We start from the raw sequence: 23463 nt of genomic DNA on the forward strand, positions 1-23463 counted from the left end.
TTGAGTCAATGAAGAAGGCAGCCAAGGAGAGCAGCAGCTTCATAAAGTCGTGGGCAGCAACATGGAGCGGCTCTTCAGCATGAACAGGGGCGACAGCTCACAGCGCAGCAATGGCGGGCAGAACTGAGCAAGAACAGCAGCGGCTGGCAGAAATGGCATGCAGATCTAGCAGAGAGATGGTGGGGCAGAAAGAGGGGCCTGATGTGGTGGCGTAGAGAATGGCAGGGCAGACAGGAGCAGCCCGTTTCGGAGATGATGGCAACGAGCTGAGCGGGGCAGAAATCTGAGAAGAGGCGGCTCCTTCAGCTCATGAGATCGGGGTAGAAGAAGAGGATAGCTGGGAGAGGTGCGGCTATGGCTACAGTAGACTGAAGGGAGAGAAGAGGGATCTACATGGCTATGATACCATGTAGGAATATAAAAGCAAGAGCTAGAAACTAGAAAACTAGAAGTAAAATAAGAGCAAGATTGAAAGACAAAGAAGTACCTTGAGAGAATGAGTGTAGACAAGACACAAGCTAGATAGATTGCAATGATGTGACCCATGAATATATGGGCCAAAGTACAAGACATAGAGCAAGAGTGCTTATGGGATAATTGTAGAGGTGCCACATGGCACACACTCAAGACACAAAGACTAAACTGAGACTAGACAAATGTAGACTAGGGAAATAGTACACCTAGTGTGCACTTATCTCCAACACTCCTTCCTCCAGTGCCCATTTTCCAGGGCATCCTGGGCAGCAAATTCATGGACGGAATTTTTTCAGTGTTTGAATCAGCCTTTTCACATCGATTGGCGAATGGATTCCCACTCAGCCAATCTTCGTCCACTTCCACCGGCCATGAGAACCGTCATTTTTTCAGAAGACGAGTTGCAACAGCTCAAGAAAGATGTGGAACTAGAGGGCTGCACATCACTTTTCGCTCGCTTAACGAATGCTCCTGCCACATTCAATAGGATGATGGACAGAATTTTCAAAAATCGTCAGGAGTATGTTGTGTTACAATTATTGATATATTCTAGGCAGTGACCAATGTAATGCCACTAAGTGGGTTAGGGGTAATTTTCCCTCATTTAGAGGTTTTTCCCCCTAACCACAGTTAATTCACTAACTACGGTTAGTGAATAGGATAAGGTTTTGTCACTTAGACAAAACCTTACCCCTCTTGTACTTTGTTCATCTCTCTATTGCATACTCTAGGTTTCAGCTCTCTTGCTCCCAATTTGTTGTCTACTTTTCTCCTTCATTTGGTATTAGAGCAGTGCTCCTTCTCGGACCTGCTCCCAGCTCCTTGCTCTCAGCCAGTTTCTGCAAGCTTTCAGACCTTGGACCAGCTTCCTTGCAAGTGTGACGACTTGCTATACAACTCTCATGCGCGCAATAATCCATACAGGCAGCGCATTCCGTACAACTGCACGTTACGTTTCTGCACGTAGCCCGAGCTGCATGTTTCGTATAGCACACTCCGTCCATACAAGCATACGATGCCCCGTACAACCTGTAGCCCATCCGTACATATGTGCCGTATAGATATGTAGGCTTTAGTCATCTGTACAGCCATACACTGCCAGCGCTAGCAACATTCGTACCGATCTGCAGGCTTCAATCGTCCACACAAGTATTGCTTCTGTACAACCAGTCCGTACATCTCTATGTAGGTGTCAGTATAGTGTTGCAACAGCCAGCCGTACACTCCAGTCATACAATGCTGTCTTTTCGTACAATTGTGCGTGGACTATCCGTACATCCGTACGTAAATCGTACAGTGTACGGTTTGGTGACAGCGCACTCACACATCTGGTAATTGTTGGTCCTTTGCATCTGTAAATTTTGCAGATATATTTTGGGATTGCTAGATGTTTTGGGGGCTTTCAGATCCTTTGTAGACACATTACAATTTGGAGTAGAAATTGCTGATTTCTAGGGCTTTTGTGCAATTTTTGGTAGACATTGCAAGCAAATTGCAGAGATTGGCCAAAAATTTGGACTTTTGCAGGTAGAGTGCAAATTTTGCAACATTTGGGGCTTTCAGTTTATATGCCCTCTTTTGTATGCAATTTCCCACAAGAAATTGGGGCTTTTGCATTTGGGTTGCAATTTTACAGTGAAAAAGCAATTTGGGAGTTTTACATGCAATTTTGGACTCATTTTGAGTGACATTGCAGACATTGGCAAGTTTTGCAGTGTTATTTTAGCAATTTTGGGCATTTGCAGGATTTTTGGGTGCATTCAGAGCCTTTCCTAGGCTAAGACAGCAAGCTGTCTTTTGTTTTTTGACACCCAATCTCCTATATTTGGGGCTTTTGGACTCTTTGCAGGTATTTTGCAGGAACACTTGGCAGAGATACTAGCGGGTTTATGCTTCTATCTTGTTGCATTCAGAGCCATTGATTGGCTGTGTTTTTTGGGAGCTAACAACTTGCATTGATATCCCAACAAGGATTTTAGAGTGCACCTTCATTCCTAGAAAGGGAATTCTGTTTTGTGCATTTGCTGCAATTTTTTGGCAGACATGGCCCAAAACAATCAGAATGACTATGTCTTTGGTGTCCTCTCGCAAGAGGGCAAGTTGAATGGTACCAACTACTCCTTGTGGAGTTTTATGGTATGCAACATCTTGGTTAGCAAACATCTTTGGGACTATGTCAATGGAGATGAAGCAAGGCCAGATTCTGTGGCTACACCTATCATTCCTACAGCTAGAGGCAAGGGTAGAGATCAAAATGTAGCACAAGTAATTGGAGCAGCTGCTGCTCCAGTGGCTCCCACAGCAGAGTAGAAAAGATGGGATTCTAGGGATGCACAAGCTCTATCAGTGATTTCTCTTTCAGTCAAGAGGTTCATTATTCCTCACATTCGGTCATGCAAGACCTCAAAGGTAGCTTGGGAGATATTAGAGAGTATGTTTGCAGCAAGAAATGATGCCATCGTTTCCTTCCTGAAGACAGAGCTATCTCATACGCATATGAATGAGGGAGATTCCATGAATACTCATCTCACAAAGCTTCAGGATTTGAGGGAGCAGTTGCTGAATATTGATGAAGTTATTCCGGATTCATAGATGATTACCACCACTTTGAATTCTCTTCCTGAGTCCTATCTTGGTTTCCACACCTCGCTGAATTTGTCATTGAGGGGGGGCAGCAATCCTCTCTCTTTCACGAGTTGGTAGGACTTTTGTTGTTGCAGGGGAAGAGCAGACACGAAGAAATATGGCAACACGGGCTGGCGAGCATGCCATGCTTTCTAAGTTTAAGCCCAAGGGAAAAGCGTAGCAAAAGCAACATGCCAATCAGCCCACACATCAGCATAAAGCTGATTCAGGACAGCCCTCTTATAAGGCTAAGGGTGATGCAAATAAGCCTAAAAAGAACGGCATTTATCACTACTGCAAGAAGCCAGGTCATTATATTGGTGAATGCAAGAAGCACATAGCTAAAGAAAAGAAAAGGGATTCAAGTATGGCTGTGCAAGATGCATCAACTCCTCATGCACATGATGGGGGAGATGTTACAGCCAACTTTGTGGAAGAGCACTATGCCTTTCTGTCTTGCATTTCAGATTTTTTAGTGCGCAGTTTAGATACTATAGCCACTATTGAGGATGGATCCTTATGCTTTCTTGACTTGCAGTTATGATCCTTCAAAGGATGCATGCTCTCTCAGTGTCACAATGAGGCACTGAATACTTGGTATTTTGATAGTTGTGCTTCTAAGCACATCACTTCTAAGAAGAGACTTTTTGCATCTCTGCATCCTCCACCTACTAAAAAGAAGGTGACTTGTGCAAATAATTCTTCTTATTCTTCAAAAGTATGTTTGCTTCAAGGAGCAACTTGGACCATGTACCACCATCTTGGACCCGAACAATCCGGATGAAAGACCACCTACATTGTTGAAGATAAGAATTATATGCTAGTAATTATATTCATTTTATCTCTTCATTCTTTTATCTCTTAAGGAGAGTGGGGGAGGACGATTGGAGAATTCTCCATCCTTAGATTAGAATGAAAAATGTGGACCATTGGATAATTTTATTGTTGGAAAATTTGGGACACGTGGATTCACGCTTTGGCAGTTACATTCTTCCCGTTTCATCTTGCTCTTTCAATCGTCCTGATTCTGTTGGTGTATGTTTCCAAGAAACCCCCAGGTTCCGACCAAAGGGTACCATTGCAGTTTCACACTACCATTTTCAATTCTTGATTCTGACACCATCGGCATGTGCTGTCTACCTCCCCTTCCTCTCTTTCTTCTCTTTCCTCCTTTTCTTCTCTCTCTCTAGTGATCACTTTCTCATTTCTGTAGATAGCCCTTTTACCTACGTTTCTTGCTACCATAACACACTTTTTTTTTGTGGGAAGAAATCTTTTATTTCTATAGAATAATTACATTCATAGCTACTTCAAAAACGAAGTAGCTACTACTCAACAAAAGATCTCAGTATAAGCTGTATACACATCCTGATCAATCAAATGAGTCTGAAAACAATCGTAGAATGATTGTTGCAGAGATCGTTTGAAAAAAAGAAAGGATGAAAATAGTGGATCACCAAAGACTCTATGATTTCTATCCATCCATAAAGTCCATAGGGTCCAATATCGCACCCATACAAAAAATAAATCAAAACCCTGTCTTTGTGGATGAAATCCAAACAACCAGAAAAATCTGCCAAAAGTAACAGTAGGAAATCGCTGTCGAAGCCTCTATCCCACTTGGAATGGAAAAGCAGGGACTCTCTCTCGGGCAACTCTTTGAGGGTAGAGAATCTCTTTTGGTCTAAAGTATTCCACCCACCTTTGGCCATACAAGAACCCCGACGTTCTTATTTTCTCTCCTTCAAAGGCATTTCATCTGTGGTGGATGTACTTCAGGATGATGGCACAATTCTATCTTTTTCTTTGGCTGCTCGCAAATATGTCTTGGGAGCTCATTATCGTCCTTTATGGCATAAAATTTCAGCAATGCTCCAACCGTACTTGCCGGTACCTCATTTGGAAATTCAGCATCGACTTGAGGATTGGATTTTACGCTCTCCTTCCTCATATGTCCGTCCTTTGAAGCTTTCACATATCACAGTGTCATCACTGTATAAAGTGTTATTACCTCCACCTTGGATTTCCAACACTGTTTGGCATATGGATCGTCCAATGAAGTGGTGGAGAAAAAGGCTGTGTCTCCTTTGGCAATACAAAGTCCCTCTTCAACAACAACTTTTCCTATGGCGAGTTCTCCTTGGCATTTTTCCATCTGGACAGTTACTCGCACACAGACATATTGCTTCAGCTGTTTGTCACAGATGCCCACACTCTACTGAATCAGTGTTCCACATCTTTTGGTCCTGTCCAAATACTTCTGATCTCCTTGCTACCATAACACACACCATCCTCTCTCTCCACTACTCCTACTGTAGCAATGTGAGATCATCATCCAAGTACATTCTTGTCCCTTTCAAGGTTTCCCTCATGCTCATGAGGGTAGACCTGTCCATTATTGTCCTAAATTTCATTATAAGTGGTTTTGTTGCGGCCTCGCTAGGGACATCATCCTTACATCCACTGATGGCACAGATTTCAGAATTTTAGATGTTCTTTATGTGCCATGTATAAGGAAGAGTTTGCTTTGAGTGTCCTCTCTCAAAAGAGAAGGATTTCAGGTTATATTTGATGATGCTAAGTGTGCAGTCAGAGACAAAGAGAATAACTATGCTTTGATGATGTCTGGCACTTTGTATCAGGGTCTTTTTCAGCTTAACATATATGAAAAAAGATCTGATCTTGCACTTTCAGTGAGCGCTCCCACTGCTGCGATGCAGAATGCGAAGTTATGGCATGCCAGGTATGGGCACATGAGCTATGGCAGCTTAATGACACTTCAGAAGCATGCTATCGTTGATGCATTGCCTCCTCTTGGAGTCACCTCCTCCTCATGCATGTGAGGGTTGCATCCTTGGCAAGATGCATAGATTTTCTTTTAAGAAGGATGGTGCAGTGAGAGCTACACGAAAATTACAACTCATACACAGTGATGTCTGCGGTCCCATGAGGACACTTGCTTTTCGTGGTTATCTCTATTATGTTACATGCATTCACCAATTACACTTGGGTCTATGGTCTTAAGGAAAAATCAAAAGTGTTTATGCATTTCAAACACTTTGTGGCTATGGATGAGAATGAGACAAGACTCAAGGTGCAAACACTTCACACAGATAGAGGGGGGGAGTATATGTCTCATGAGTTTGAGGCATTTTTGAAGGAGAAAGGCATCACGCATCAGCTTATAGTAAGGCTTACACCTCAGCAAAATGGTAAAGCTGAGTGCAAGAATCGCACTCTTATGGAGATGGATAGATGCATGCTTACTAGTAAGAAGTTGCCTCACAGGTTTTGGCTCGAAGGCCTCATGTGTGCAAATGATGTTTTGAATTGGCCTCCCACAAAGGCTTTGAGGACAGTCACTTCATATGAGGCATGGAATGGGAGAAAGCCTTCAGTGGATCACTTCATGGTTTTTGGTTGTGTTGCATATGCCCACGTGCCTGTGGAGTTTCAACATAAGTTGTCAGATAAGGCACTTAAATGCATTTTTGTTGGGTATAGTGCACAAAGCAAAGGCTAGGCTATCAATAGAGGTCAATCTTTGAGTTTTTCAAAGGCTGCAATTTCCCAACCCTTCCATCTAAAGGTGACCCCTTTCTTCTGTAAGGCATACAAGGTGATGCTATTACAGCAAAGGAATGGATAAACCGCCTGTAGTACGAGCATAAGCCAAGAAAGCTTCGTACTTCATGGATATTTCTCAAAGGTGGCCAATTTCTGATGGCTTCTACCTTAGCAGGATCCATCCTCACTTCATCTGCTGAGATAATGTGACCCAAGAAGTGAATTTCAGCCATGACAAATGAAGAGATCTAGTAGCTAGCTAGGAATGGAATGGAAATGTGAAAAGCATAGTGAAAAGCAAAATGGAAAGGAAAATGAAAGAACAAGTGCTAGGCAATGATAACCAAAATACTCACATGTAGATAGCTTGATGTTGACTAATATCAAAAGACTCAAGATAAGTACAACACTATATAGTGTGAAACTAGACTCTAGAAAGCCATAGTGTATATGAAATAATTCCCAATATGACACGTGGCATGATGTCTAGGACTCACTAGACTATAAAACACCCCCTAGACACATAGTACACTCATTTTTGACTCACTTTGGCTTCATATTCCAACACCCCCCCGTGAAGGTAAGGTGAGAGACTACTGGAATGGAACCAAGAGCAGAACATGACAATGATGGTCATCAAAACTGTGCATGCCCGTCTAGAACTAGACATGGTTCCCACACAATCTCAGAGGCAAGTGAGCATGGCTCAGAGGCTAGTGAGCATAACATAGAAATCTCATCTAGCATGGCTCAAAGGCTCATCATGCATGGATGCATGACCAACTCAGAGGTCTAGGAGACCAATGCATCAACATCCTGGAACTCTCAAGCCAAGCCTGATAAACAAATAGACCTATCAAAGCCAATACATATGGCTCCCACAGTACATCCCCCCTTGGCTTCATAACAAGACATGTTAGGAAGCCACACACCAAAAAATTAGGAAAACCAATACATCTTTTTAGGAGGACTATCCAAGCTAGAGGACCTTTAGACTCAATGAAAACCAAACACTCAATACATATCATTTTAGGGCGACTACCCAGGGCAGAGGACGCCAAAATACATCAAGCATGTAGTAATAAATAAAAATATATCTTTGTGAAAGAGATGTCCTCCAAGTAGCTAATGCACATGTGTGCACATCCCTACGAGTCGATGACGATGTCAATGAAGCGCTAGGTAGGAATGCCTCAAAATATGTGTCGGTGAAGTCCATGGATAGCTACATGGAGCAATTACATGATGACTCTCAAAATGCAAGAAGAAGAGTCACCAATATCGAAGTAGAAGCCTTGGGTTACACGACCAATCGGAAAGTCAATCAATGCGAAGTACCTCAGGCACCGATCGAATAAGCAATGTTGAAGAAGTCACTTATTGATGTAGAGTGGTCTACATCAAGCTCGATGTAATACACTAATCAAAGAGATCACTATAGTGGAGTGTGTCGGAGTAGCATCGGAGAACTCACATTTAGCTCGGGAAGTCTTCACCAAAGTTTGGAGTAGTCTTGTGAAGGAGTCACCGCAATGTAATGTCAAGAGCTCACATCAAGTGACAGGCAAAGAAGATAGAGGCGGCGTGGACAGCAGCTCCAAGAGAATGACGGGTAGAATGCGGGCACGAACTTGCGGACAGCAGCTCCAAGAGAATGTTGGGCAGAAGGAGCAAATGGCGGGCTGGAGCAAAGGTCAACAATGAAGAGGATGGACAGCTCCATGTTGAGCTGGTTGCATCATGCTTGGGCTGTCAAATCATTTAGCTCCAGAACAAAATTCGCGCGCAGAAACAAATTTCGTCACTTCTTGGAAGGGCTGTAACTTTTCACAGAAAACTCGAATTGCAATGATTAAAAACGAAATTTTTAGTACTTAAGGTCCTCTACAACTTTGCTGAAGACACAAAGCCGTGATTTCGCTTCTAGCTCCGGATAGAAGCAGAACATCGTCCATAGGTCACAGAAAGATATAGCTGAAGGAAGGAGAAGAGAGGTGGCAGATCATGGCGTGGAGAAGAGAGCTCAAGGAAGGAGAGAAGAGGATAGCCTTCCATGGAGGAGGAGTTAGAGTAGCTTCATTGGCTTCCCTCACCTCAACCTCTTGGAAGGGAAAGAAAAAGAGAGAGCAGGGCTAGGAACATGGCTCTGATACCATATGAAGAGATCTAGTAGCTAGCTAGGAACAGAATGGAAATGTGGAAAGCATAATGAAAAGCAAAATGGAAAGGAAAATGAAAGAACAAGTGCTAGGCAATGATAACCAAAATACTCACATGTAGATAGCTTGATGTTGACTGATATCAAAAGACTCAAGACAAGTATAACACTTTAGAAAGCCATAGTGTATATGGGATAATTCCCAATATGACACGTGGCATGTCTAGGACTTACTAGACTATTAAACACCCCCTAGACACCTAGTACACTCATTTTTTACTTACTTTGGCTTCATATTCCAACAAAAAATTCACTCTTCGTGGCATTTATAACCAGTTTGTGCTTGCGCAGCTCTTTGAAAACTGTGGCCAAATGCTTCTTATGCTCTGCCTCACTCTTAAGAGTACACAATGATATCATCAAAGAATGTGCCAACATGAAGGAGAAAAACAGATAACAGAATGGGAGCAGAGAGCTGAAATCTAGAGTATGCAATAGAAGAGATGAACAAAGTACAAGAGGGGTAAGGTTTTGTCTAAGTGACAAAACCTTATCCTATTCACTAACCGTAGTTAGTGAACTAACTGTGGTTAGGGAAAAAAACCTCTAAATGAGGGAAAAGTGTCCCTAACCCACTTATTGGCATTACATTGGTCATTGCCTAGAATATATCAATAGTTCTAACACCCCCTTGCAGTGCCAATGTCATGTACAAGGAAAATATCAATCACCAAAAGGAGATAAGTTCAGGGCATTGCGAAATGCCTCAAACTTCTCAAGTGGAAGTGCTTTGGTGAAGATGTCTGCAACATTGTCATGTGTGTTGACACATAGATCATATTGATCTCCCCTGCACGTAACTTCTCTCTAACATAGTGATAGTGAACCTCAATGTGCTTCGTGCGAGCATGAAACATAGGATTCTTTGCCACTGCAATAGCACTCTGACTATCAGTGAGAATAGGAGAATGACCCTCCAATGAGAGATAAAGATCAGCAAACAAACGACGCAGCCAAACACATTCAACTGTTGTTGTGAAAGCTGCCCTATACGCAGCTTCACATGAGGAAGTAGCCACAATAAATTGTTTCTTGCTTAGCCAAGAAATGCAAGCTTTGCCAAAAAGAAACAATTGCCACTTGTGAACTGCCTGGTGTCATAGTCTCCAGCCCAATCTGAGTCACTGTAAGCATGCATCTACAAGTCACCCCCCTTGGGAAATATCAAGCTAAAAGACTTTGTGCCTTGCAAGTAACGAAAGATGCATTTTACAGCCTGCCAATGTGTTGTCTTTGGTTTGTGCATGTACCTGCTCTACTGAGATACTGCAAATTGAATATCTAGCCGTGTATTACACAAATAAATGAGGCATCCAATAGCCTGGCTGTAGAGTGTGGCATCCACCATTGATTCACCTGCATCATACTGAGTAAGCTTTCAGCCCTGGCTCCATAGGAGTGGTTGTAGGCTTGCAATCCTACATGTTGAATCTATCCAAGAGCTTTTGCACATACTTGGATTGAGACATAACGATGCCATGTCTCTCTTGTGTGAATTAGATCCCCAAGTAGAAATGTAACATGCCCAAATCTGTCATGTCAAATGTGGCCTTCAATTCAGCTTGAAATCTGCAATTTGATCTTCATTTGAGCCTGTGAGCAATAAGTCATCTACATAAAGAATGATGACTAATAAATCCCCCCCATCCTTCTTGATGTAGAGGGTGCTTTCCATTGGACTGTCTTGCAGCCCCTTACTTGATAGTGAGTTGGTAGATGACATAGCAGTTTACTTGGATGCCCTTTCAGGACAGCATTGGATTTATTTTGCTTTGCGGCAGGGGCGCAGATAAATTGGCATAAATCCAATGGATTTTGGATCAGTGATGAGGACACTCCAGTTTGGGGGCTTGACATAGGATTCACTTGGGTTCAGAGGGGTGTGCCTGTCAGGTATTTGGGCTGCCAGGTCAGCTTGGATATTTCTTCCACGCAGCAGTTTGCTCCCATGTTGGAGAGCATCAAGAGGAAGCTCCTTTTTTGGAGCTCAGCCAAGCTGGATCTTGCCTCTAGAGTTGTGGTGGTCAACCAGGTCCTCTTGGCCACGTCCTGGTTTGTTTGTTCATGCTAGTGCCGTTTCCTAGGGACTGCATCATTCAGCTCAGGAGACCGATCAAAAACTTTCTTTGGAGTGGGCTTGATGGCACAGTAGATGCCTTAGCCAGGGTGGCTTGGGAGACCCTCATCCTCCCTACACAGGAAGGGGGTCTCAATATTATTGATTAAGATTTACAGTGCAGAGCTTTACTACTATGCAAGATGGTGGTGTGGGGACTTATGCCAGGGCAGGAACTGTCGAAGGACTTTCTTATTAGCAGCATACAGAGGTGTACACCTTCTTCAAGAGGAGACTCCATGAGCAGTATTAGGTGGATCTTCACCACAACACACCTTAGATCACCTTCGTCCCCTCTCATGGTTGCCATTTTGAAAGCTTGGGCTAGTTTCAGGAGCACTCTTCGGAGGATTCCTCCTTTCTCTTGTGAAGAGATTGATAGGCAACCCATCATGTGGAATGACAGTATTTTAGATGATCATGGCAGACCACTGGGTGCCTCACTCTACATGCGGTGGTCCAGGTGGGAGAGGGGACCTGCATCATCTATGGGGTCTTGGAAAGCTTTTTGCAGGCTTCCAGAGGAGACCAAATCAAGGTTGACAGGACATCTCATAGAGAGTGCAGGGAGGATCTTGCAGATTGAGGCAGCCCTTCCAGAGGTTTGGGTAGACACAGATGATATGCCACTCACTTGCTCCACTTAGGCAGGTCCTTTTACAAGAGGCGGTGTTCCGCTTCAGGTTTTGGCCTTTCGAGATGCACAGGAGGATGCTTTAGTTTTTAGCGTGCAGGATGGTGGCAGATTGCTCAGGTCCACAGAGGACACCTTGCTTGAGTCTGCTTTTCAGCCTATCAGGGTTGTAGGTCTTTTGGTGCAGGGATCAGATTCAGAGTGGTTCCTAGACCCAAACCCCCGGCTTCTCTCCACAGGGTCTTGGAGAATTTGGCTCTATGGGGGAGTTCCCATCAAGTATATGCAGTGGGACCCCGAAGAGTGGGAGTGGATTGACGCAGGGCATCGAGAGAAGAGCATCCCCTTCTTTTGTTACACGGTCAGTAATGCCAGGAGATTTCAGCTCAGTAGTAGAGGTTGGAGACCTTCCAGAGTTCCTCATTGGGAGACATTTGATATCACTGTGGATCTGCAGAGGTGCTTCTGGAGGAGACTCTGGAAATCCCACTGGAATAGGAAGATCACTATCTCTTTTGGCTCTCTATCCATGGTGGGATTGTAGTGAACCTTTGGAGATCCAGACCCTACTTTCCCTCATTGCCTCTTTGCTTCGGAGACTATTCAGCATTGCTTATGGGATTGCAGACATGCAAGGATAATTTGGATGGGGGTAGCCAGGATTTTCAGTCACTTTGCCCACTCCCCATTCTTTATGACATGGGGCTCAGTGGCTTGGCTTTCTCTTACAGGGCCTTAGGTATTCTATGAGAGATTTGACTCCTCTCGGGCCATTTTGGTTCGACGTCATCAGATTGAGTCCTATTCGTTGGATGTGGTACCACACCTTCCTTTTACAGCTGTACATGCCTCTGTGGATACTTCTTGGGAGATTCTAGTGAGCATAGCATCCTGGCATATCTGGAGAGCCAGTTGCACAGAGGTTTTGGAGGGTACTCAGGTTCATCCCTCGCACACATTGGCTAGTATCTGGACAGACACCGTACATACTTTGATGGCCATACGGACGGGTATGTAGAGAGACTCCCATGCAACCTCAGCTAGGAGGGCTTCTTTCTTCAGGGAATGGAAGGGTTCTCCTTTCTTCTCTGAGACTACTACAGGGTTGAGGTGGCACTTTCAGCGTCAGCCTTGGTTGTTTTCCACCTCACTCTGAGGGGCTTTTATTTATCCTCATGATTTCATGATGTATTCCACTTTGAGCTTGCTCTCGCGGGTTTTTTCTCTTACTTAATAGAAGTCTCTTTCTTGAAAAAAAGAAAAAGAAAAAAGAAAGACATGAATTTTTGAAGAACTTGAGCTGAGCTTCTGCTCCTCCCCGTGAAGCCCTTCTGCCCCCTCCTTCAGGCCCTCCCTCACCCTCCTCCTCCTCTCCCTCTTCCCCTTGCTTCCCTCTCCCTCCCTCCCCTCGCTGCCCTCTCCCTCCCCCCCCTCACTGCCCTCTCCCCTCGCTGCCCTCTCCCTCTGTGCCCTTGCTGCCCTCTCCCCCCGCTGCCCTCTCCCTCCCCCCCTCGCTGCCCTCTCCCTCCCTCCCCTCGCTGCCCTCCCCCCCCTTGCGTTCCCCACCCCCTCCTCCCCCCTTGCCCCCCTCCCTCCCTCTCCCTCGCCCCCTCCTTTACCCCCGCCTACTCCCCTCTCCCCCCCCCGCCTGCTATCCCTGCCCTCCCTGCCCCTCTCCCCCCCCCCGCCCGCTCCCTCCCCCTCCCTCGCCCCCTCCTTTCCCCTCGCCCGCTCCCCTCTCCCCCCCACTTGCTGCCCCTGCCCTCCACACCCCCCTCCTCCCCCCCTGCCCCCTCCTTCACCCCACCCTTCCTAACCAGCCCCCTCCCATCCTCTCCCCCGCCCTCCCTCCCCCTCCCCTCCCCGCCAGCCCCCTCCCTCCCTTCCTAACCCGCCCCCTCCTTTCCTTTCCTCTCCCCCGTCCTCCCTCTCGCTCCCCGCACCCTCCCTTCCTAACCCTCCACCTCCCCCCGCAGCCTTCCTCCTCCTCCCCCCCGCAGCCCCCCCCGATTCCTTTCCTCCTCTTCCTCTCTCTCCTTCCCTCTCCTGTTCTCCTTCTTTCTGCGCCCGCATTCCAAGGCGTCCTAGGCAGCAATTTCACGAATGGAGCTTTTTCAGTGTTTGAATCGGCCCTTTCACTTCAATTGGGGAATGGATCCCCACTCAGCCGGATCTTCGTCCACCTCCACCGGCCACGAGAACCGTCATTTTCTCAGAAGACGAGTTGCAGTAGCTCAAGAAAGATGTGAAACTAGAAGGATCCACATCACTTTTTGCCCGCATCTTTGGGTCACACCCTTCCAGATCACAGGCTAGAGACTGGCGGCATTACCAGGAGATCTCGCCCCACACCTCAGGGATATTCGACTTTTGGGACGTGGATTTTTCCAAGTGGTTTTTGACTCCCACGAGTCCACAGCCCTTGTTCTCAAAGCTAATCCTCTAGCCTTGGGTTTGAGGAGGATTTTTCTTTTGCCCTACACCTTGGGCTTCGAGAAGGATAGTCAGGTCACATCACTTTTCATCACATTTCCTGGTCTTCCTCAGGTCTACCATCGACTTCTTGCTACTATCGGAGCCACATTTGGAGTGGTCACTGAGATCAACCCCCTTCCTAGCATGGCTTCTTCCTCGGCAGAGGTAGTCAGAGCAGACGCGGTCCCTCGAGTTAGAGTCATTGTCTCTGACCCTAACATCTTAGATGACCACATTATGCTTCAGTGCCCAGATGGCTCTCTCTTTCGACAGAGAGTCGAGATTGCAGGTAGACAGGACCAGTGCAGGATTTGCAGGACCCTTGGGCACTTTGCTAGAGATTGCCCAAGGAAGAGAAAAAGACCCAAGAGGTCTTCTGGTGCGGCTCCTTCACGTACTACCCCAATTGCACCTCCCCAGTGCCCGGTACAGATATACACAAGGATGAGGGTTTTGGCTGCCAAGATGTCTGTGCCACCTAATGATGCTATCATGAAAGGGTGGTTTTTGAAAGCATTGCCTCCCACCATTGCTCTAAGGCTGGTTGACAAACTCCCTGAACATGCCTGACTTCAATATTTCTTGAGGGAGGCAGTGAAGATGAAACGATCACAGTTAAGTTTTGCCTCATCGCCGACTTCGACCCCCCAGCCCTTGAGAGAGGAGGGATCATCGGCATGGCAGCAACTCAAGAAGGAATTAGAAGAAATCAAAGAAGGCCTAAAAGACAGAACAAGGATGGATGGACAATCATCCTATGAGGCCTAGATCAGAAGTGGTCTTTGGTGTATAGAATGCAAGGGTTCTGGCCATGGTCAGTGGGAGTGTCCTTCTAAGCGCAAGGTACCTACTTCTACATGCATGGCCAGGTTGACAGAGCGTGACCTCTATAGATCTAAATATCAACGATACAAAGGAAAATACGAGGATCTCCGGAAGTTGATGGACACCGTTGAGGAAGAGAATGATCAAGTGTCTGGAGTCTCTATAGCACCATCTTAGGGCAGAGATGAACAATGACAAATGTTTCAGTAGGAGGGTGTTTGTATATAGTTCTCTTGTTTGCCTCCTTTGGCATCTCTTGTTAGCAAGTTGGCTTCTCTACTGGTTTTAGTATTGGGTTAAGTTAATTCCATTTTCAGCTCAAGCATTTTGTACATAGTGCACCTTCTCTGGGTGTTTTTCTTGGATTTCAGCACACTTTTGTAATAAAGGAGGTCTTTTTGTAGACCCATGGCTTCTATAAAGCAGTTTGATCAGCAAATTTTTGTTACCAGTGGTTCAATAAAGTTTTCAGCAAGTTTTCTTTCAACTCCACTCTTGTGAAACACAGTGGATCTGGATTAGTGATACATTTGGAAGTGGGTGACTCTGATATGTTTTCGATTCTTGTATTTTGCAAAGTCATTCGTCCTGCACATCTTTCAACATCACTTATTCACCGGGACGGTGAATGATAGTGGTAGGGAAACTATTATACCTAGATCATGCAGGACCAGCTATGTCCAGCACTTAGTGAGGGGATGACACAAGTCAAGGGATGACACAAGTCAAGGGATGACATGGTCACAAGGATGACACAAGTCAAGGGATGACATGGTCATAGGGATGACACAAGACATGGTCACAAGATGGCACAAGTACATGGTCACCAGATGGCATAGTCACATGGGGACATAGTCTTTAGGAGGACATATCACCCAGGCACATGGTCATGTGCCAAGGGTCTTCATGTCGCGCAGTCACACTCTGTCAACCTATGTAGACCTGACTCATTGGTGGCATAGTTGTTCATCTGGCGGTGCCTTGTCAGATACAGGGTGGCTACACGGGGTGCACATGGAGTAGTTACAATGCACCGACTCGACGCAAGCTCGACGTTGTTGCAAGAGACATGAAGAGACTCAGCAATGGTTTGGCTAAGGATGAGGGGACAACCAATAGGAGAGAGGGAGGGGATTTTCCATCCGGAAGGCGAGGGTGAAGAGGGGAGATGAGGGGGATGGGGATTCATTCAGCATTGTACGGGGATTGAGAGTGAGGAGGGAGGCTAGAGCTACGAGCTCGCTTGTTGCATTGTTCTGGTGTATTGCTACTGTTGCATTGTTGTGGATGAGTGATCTCTGATCTCTATTCGGAGAAACTAGTGTATGAGTTGTGCTCTTGTCTACCGCTTTCTCTGTTATCTGTTATTAGTGTTGTTCCTTCTTATCTTCTTTCTGGGTTTGTTCTTCCTGTTCTAGTTCTCAACACTTCGTAGCACCTTCGACTAGTGTTGTGTCATGGGTTCATGCATCACGCAATGTAGTGCAACTGAGGTAGAGTTGTGTCATAGGTCTACACATCACCCACTTCACGCTTCTCACATCAGTGGCCTTAGGCCTCCGGTAACACCTCCGGAAGTGAGTGGACCTCCCCCTCAAACAGAAGTAGACCAGCAAGAACGAACTTCTTTTCCACGAGAGAAGTGGAAGGAACATGCGGGAGAGCGGGAAAGCAAGTGAGAGGGTAGGAAGGACTAGCTTTGATACCATATGTAGAACAAGAATGGAGAAGAGTCGTGAAGGCACATAGTGGAGAGGGAGAGAGAGAGAGGGTAGGCTAGGGAGAGAGGAAGTGATACTCAAAGAGAGACATAATGAAATGGAAATGAAATGACTAGAGCAATAAACCAAAATGAAAGTACTCACATGTAGACCAAAGAGCTTGTAGCTTGATACTTCATTGATTTGACACTAGACAAGTACAAATCTTATATAGAGCACACACACACATATGAACACCTATGCATATGGGATGACTCCCAATGTGACATGTGGCATCCATAGGACATACTAGACTAGAACTCACACTAGAACACACCAAACTGACTCAACTTTTGGCTTCATATTCTAACAAGTCGTGAACACAAGTGAACTCCAACTGAAATGTTCAAATGAAATAATACAAGTACTTGGTATATATAGTACCCAAGTACTGGTCAACCATATAGTTGACTTATGGCTTACAACACCATATCATTGTAGATATCTCTACATGGGAGAGCTTGAGATGGAGTGGCCAAGTAGGGGGTTGATTGCGCAAGGGAGGAGAGCTGGTACGGTAGATAGGAGAGAGCTTGTGTTAGTAGAAATAGAGCTGATATGGCTTGGAGAGCTTGTATCGGCGGTCGCTGATAGGAGAGATGGAAGTAGACGAAGAGTTAAGAGCAAAAGCAGGAAAAGCAAGGAGCTAAAGAAAGCAAGTGCAAAGATTGAAAAAGCAAGTGGCCGGCGGCAAGTGTGCGACATGTTGACGTCCCAAAAGTACTTCTTTCCCCAGGCGAATCTTTTAGACTCCTAGATTGTGGTCACAACAAGCCTCTCTCTATACTAACTCCTCCCTCACTCTCTCTATCCTTGGCTGCATCTGTAGTGCGCACCTCTCTATATCCTTGCTTGCCGCAACGACAGCGCATCTCTCTATACTCACTCCTCCTTCTCTCTCTATCCTTGGCTGCACATGTAGTGCACACCTCTCTATATCCTTGCTTGCTGCTGCGACAAAATTGTAATTTTAATTTTAATTACAATACACAACGATGTAGCTAATGTTGAAGCATATGTGTTTCCTTTATACACAACAACGTACTTTTATTTAGAATATGGATTACCTCCTTTCTTGGAACATCTATCTGAATAATTATAAGCACTCTCAATAGTCATTGACTACAAACATGCTGGCTTTTAATGTAAAAGATTCCATATTTCATTAATGGATTTTGTTTTCTTGTCTAGGTTGATGAATTCAAGATAAAGTATGAAGCTACATTGGCGGAAGACAAAGGATTGGATCGAAACTTCAAGAAAGACTTCACAGATTGTGGAGAGCTTATTCCAATCTTATATAGACATTTTCGAAAACGAAAGCCTCAAGTAACCAAGTAAGAATTTTAAGGCTCCACCTAGTTTGGTCTCTATTTAATTGGGCATAGGAAACTGACCATGATTTTCTTTTGCAGAATATATTCAAAAGCTGCTTCAAAGCAATCCCCTAGGCTCTCAATTATTGATAGGAGAAAATCACTGCAAGGTCGAGCAAAAGGTCCTTCGAGAGATTCGGTAAACATGAGTAGCTATTCTCATAGTATAAGTTTATATTTCTTTATCAAGCATGGAAAATTACTCTTCCTTAGCTGGTTTCTTCTCCCTCCCATTGCCTGTTTTCCCTTGTATGTACTTTTGTTGGGGGCCCCGCTTCCCTTGTCTACCCCTTAGCCTCCTACATAGCTCTATCACCCATCCTTACATAGATTCACCACCTAGTATTCTTTTACTCGGTGTTTTTTTTTTTGGGGGCAGGGACTTACAAAACTTTATAGTCAGGGATTATTTGCTGTGAACAGCATAACAGAGATATAAATATCAGAACTGTCAACAGAACAAGTGAGGTGAGCTCAAAGTGGTTCTTCTTTGTAGTTCTTCTTTGACTTCAGTGTTAAATCCTTTTGTAGTAGGAGAAGGAATATCAGCATCCTTCCTATTTGTTGCAGTGTTAAATCAAAACAGAGATATAAATATGCCAGGACAGGAACCGTGGAAGGACTTTCTTATCAGCAGCATACAGAGGTGCACACCTTCCTCAGGAGGAGACTGGATGAGCAGTGTTAGATGGATTTTCACCTCAGCACACCTCAGATCACCTTCATCCCCTCTCATGGTTGCCATTCTGAAAGCTTGGGCTAGTTTCAGAAGCTCTCTTCGGAGGATTCCTCCTTCCTCCCGGGAAGAGATTGATAGGCAGCCCATCATGTGGAACGACAGTATTTTAGATGATCGTGGCAGACCACTGGGTGCCTCACTCTACATGCAGTGGGCCAGGTGGGAGAGGGGACCTGCTTCTTCTTTGGGATCTTGGAAAGCCTTCCGTAGGCTTCCAGAGGAAACCAAGTCAGGGTTGATAGGACATCTCAGAGGGAGTGCAGGGAGGATCTTGCAGATTGAGTCAGCCCTTCCAGAGGCTTGGATAGACACAGAGGATATGCCTCTCACTACCTCCACTTGGGCAGGTACTTTCTCGAGAGGCGGGGTTCCACTTCAGGTCTTAGCCTTCCGAGGTGCACAGGAGGATGCTTTGGTTTTCAGTGTCCAGGATGGTGGCAGATTGCTCAGATCTACAGATGATATATTGCTTGAGTCTGCTTTTCAGCCTATCAGGGTCGTAGGCCTTTTGATGCAGGGATCAGATTCAGAGTGGTTCTTAGACCCTGACCCCCAGTTACTCTCCACCGGGTCTTGGAGACTTTGGCTCTATGGAGGAGTTCCCATCAGGTATTTACAGTGGGACCCCGGAGAGTGGGAGTGGATTGACGCGGGGCATCGAGAGAAGACCATCCCCTTCTTTCGTTACACGGTCAGTAATGCCAGGAGATTTCAGCTCAGTAGTAGAGGTTGGAGACCCTCCAGAGTTCCTCATTGGGAGACTTTTGGTATTACTGCGGATCAGCAGAGGTACTTCTGGAGGAGGCTCTGGAAATCCCACAGGAATAGAAAGATCACTATCTTCTTTTGGCTTTCTATTCATGGAGGGATTGCAGTGAACCTTTGGAGGTCCAGATTCGGAGCCGACCCTACTTGCCCTCGTTGCCTTTCTGCTTCGGAGTCTATTCAGCATTGCTTATGGGATTGCAGACAGGCGAGATTGATTTGGATGGGGATAGCCAGGATCTTCAGTCACTTTGCCCATTCCCCACTCTTTATGACTTGGGGCTCGGTGGCTTGGCTTTCTCTTACAGGACCTCAGGTTTTCTATGAGGGACTTGACTCCTCCCGGGCCATTTCAGTTCGACATCATCGGGTTGAGCTCTGCTCGTTGGATGTGGTTACACACCGTCCTTTTACAGCTGTACATGCCTCTGTGGATACTTCTTGGGAGATTATAGCGAGCATAGCAGCCTGGCATATCTGGAGATCCAGATGCACAGAGGCTATGGAGGGTACTCAGGTTCATCCCTCGCACACATTGGCTAGTATCTGGACAGACATCGTACACACTCTGATGGCCGTATGGACGGGTATGCAGGGGGACTCCCGTGCAGCCTCAGCTAGGAGGGCTTCTTTCTTCAGGGAATGGAAGGATTCTCCTTTCTTCTCTGAATCTACTACAGGGTTGAGATGGCACTTTCAGCCTCAGCCTTGGTTTCTTTCCACCTCACTCTGAGGGGGTTTTTTATTATCCTCATGATTTCATGATGTATTCCGCTTTGAGCTTGCTCTCGCGGGTTTTTGTTCTTACTTAATAGAAGTCTTTTTCATGGAAAAAAAACAGAGATATAAATATCAGAACTATCAACAGAAGAAGCGAGGTGAGTTCAAAGTGGATCTTCTTTGACTTCAGTGTTAAATCCCTCTTTAGTAGTAGGAGGAATATCAACATCATTCCTACTTGTTGCAGCAGGGCCAATAGCACTCTCAGGAGTAACAAAAGGAGGGGTTACTGTGATTGCTGGACAATTTCTGTAAAACGCTTCCATTTCATCCTAAAGCTGGTCCACACATTTGTTGAAGATCTTTACTGAGTCTCTCCTTCTCTTGGACCACCAAGATACTAAAGCCAATTCTAGATTAGTGTGCACTTGATTGAACTGCAAATGATTTCTAGCTATCCAAATAAACCACAAGGCATTTGCTCCCATCCTTCCTACTTGACTTTGCATGCATCTCCTAAAATAATTGCCTCCCAGTTTATTGGCTCTTCTATATTCATTTGAATATATTTCCACACTGTTTTTTTTTTTTCAAGAAAATTACTTCATTAAGTATGAATAAAAACCGCGAGAGCAAGCTCAAATGCCGTAGTACATCATGCTATGCATGAGGGGAAAAAACAGCTCAAAAGAAGCTAATAAAAATCCAAGGCGGAGGTTGAAAATGCCACCTCAACCTTGAGGAAGACTCAAAGAAGAAAGGAGATCCTCCCCAAACTCTGAAAAAAGTAACTCTCATGGCACTGGCTGCCTTGGAGGATCCCTGCATGCTCCCCCAGATGGCCATCTGAGTGTGTATTCTCTCGGTCCAAATACTGGCCATAGCCTAAGAGGGGTGAACCTGGGTATCCTCCATCACCTCTGTACACCTGGCTCTCCAAATATGCCAAGTTGCAATGCTAGCCAGAATCTCCCACCATGTGTCTACTACTGAGGCATGAGCAGCTCTAAAAGGAGTGAAGGGAACATCCTGGAGGGAACAAGACTCCACTGAGTATCGCCGTACAATAAAAGATGGATCTGGATGATTTCCCTAGAAGAACACCTGGGGGCCAGTAAGAGATAACCATGCTACTGAACCCTAGGTAATATAGAAAGGAGTTGTATGAAAGAAGCTGAAAATCCTAGCAACACCTTTCCAGATCGTCCTCGCCTGTCTACACTCCCAAAGGCAATGTTGTACTGACTCAACTACTATGTGGCAACGAGGACAAGTAGGGTCAGCCCCGAACCTATATATCCATAGGTTCACTGCAATCCCTCCACGAATAGAAAGCCAAAAGAAAAGAGTAATCTTTCTATTCCTGAGGGATTTCGAGAGCCTATGCCAAAAGTTTTTCCGCACAACTGTAGAAATCTGAAAACTATCCCAATGAGGGGATCTAGAGGGCCTCCAACCTCTACTGCTGAGCTGAAATCTCCGGGCATTTCCGATTGTATAACGAAAGAAGGGGATGCTCTTCTCTCGGTGCCCCTCATCAATCCATTCCCACTCCCCTGGGTCCCACTGTAGGAACCTAATAGGGAAACCTTCGTATAACCAGAGTCTCCAAGACCCCAGCACAAGGAGAAGAGGATCGGGGTCAAGATACCACTGTGAGTCCGTGCCCCAATCCATGAAACTTGCAATCCGGACAGGCTAAAAGGCAACCTCCAAAAGAATATCATTAGAAGATCTGGTAAGTCAGCGTCCCGACTAAACATCAAAGACTAGGGTATCCTCATGTGCATCCCGCAGGGCAATAACCTGTAAAGGAATGCCCGTCCCTGAGAACACTTCCCACCAAGTGGACTCTGTGATCGGCATGTCATCTGTGTCTATCCACTCTGCGGGAGTGGCTGCCTCTATCTGTTGTATCCTGACTGCACTCCCTTTGAGGTGGCTAACTACTAAGAGTCTCAGATCCTCTAGAAGTCCTAAAGGCCTGCCAGGCGCCTACTATAGAAGTAGGTCCCCTCTCCCATCTAGACCACTGCATATAGTGTGACACTCCAAGTGGCCTCCCATGGTCATCCAATATCGAGTCATTCCACATGTCTGGCTACCTGTGAATTTCTTCACGAGAGATGGGTGGAACTCTACGAAGAGTGTTTCTGAAGCTGCCCCAAGCTTTCAGAATAGCAACCATGAGAGGGGAAGGGGGAGATTTGAGATGGGCTGAAGTAAAGATCCACCTGATGTTGTCCATCCAATCTCCCCCATGAGATGGAGTACAAGATTGAATGTTGTGTGAGAAGAAATCTTTTGGGATCAGATTAGGAATCAATTACTTCAGCCCTGCAGGGTGTTTGGGACTCAGGTGAGATGCCAGACTCACTTACAAAGGGCTTGTTACCTTATCACACGACGACCACCTGTCGACAAGCGTTGACCACATTATGACATTTGTTGACCACATGTTGACCATGTGTCAACACAAGTTAGCCACGCGATCACACGGGCTCATCCAGGAGTACTATCCGAGGCAACCATGTATCGACACATGTCAACCACAGGTCGACACATGTCAACCACAGGTCAACTAGGAGTATCATGTCCAAAGTGATCTCATCAAGAGCTGTGCACATGGAGAGTGAGCTTAGCACATGGAGCAGTCAGGATTATTTACATTTACACAGTGGCTCAGTGATACAGTGGTGCAGTGGTGCGGTGATCCAGCTCACATGCATATGGAGAATTTACACCATCCTAACTAGAAGAGGCTGGCGAGTCAGGGAGTCAGGAAGTCGCCGTAGCCATCAAGAGAGCCAACGGTGCAACGGCTATCCTCAACAGCTAAGGAGATAAGAGGATGACCAATGGGAAGAAAGGGGGGGATTCTCAGTGAAGAAGGGACCCTCCAAGGTGGGGGATGAGGATGAAGGAGAAGGTGGAGAGAGAGGAAGGCATTGAGCATTCGGCATTGGAGCGGAAGAGAGGAGAGTGAGGAGAGATAGAGGCTAGAGCTACGAGCTCGCCAAGGAGAGAGTGTGGAGAGACTTGTATGTACCCTCTGTCTACTATGGGGATAGACCTGTGTATTCGTGTGACTTGCGACTTGTGACCTAGAGACACTAGTCTAGTGATATGTACTTCGGCCAACTTGGTCACTTTCTCATCTCTCTTGTCT

General features: G+C 45.6%; 1 protein-coding gene across 1 annotated transcript in view; it reads left to right on the top strand.

Annotated features, from left to right (window-relative positions):
- LOC147881451 (uncharacterized) overlaps positions 1 to 23463 on the top strand; it is a 576232-nt gene that overhangs the window by 464742 nt on the left and 88027 nt on the right. The window contains exons 22-23 of the mRNA XM_087402392.1: positions 17886 to 18031; positions 18110 to 18209. Of these exons, the coding sequence (XP_087258518.1) occupies positions 17886 to 18031; positions 18110 to 18209 (246 nt within the window). The remainder of the gene's footprint in view (positions 1 to 17885; positions 18032 to 18109; positions 18210 to 23463) is intronic.

The sequence above is a fragment of the Dipteris shenzhenensis genome, chromosome 31 (genome assembly GCF_047967505.1).
Source record: "Dipteris shenzhenensis isolate YYH24624 ecotype China chromosome 31, Dip_SZ_1.0, whole genome shotgun sequence".
Classification (NCBI taxonomy): Eukaryota; Viridiplantae; Streptophyta; class Polypodiopsida; order Gleicheniales; family Dipteridaceae; genus Dipteris; species Dipteris shenzhenensis.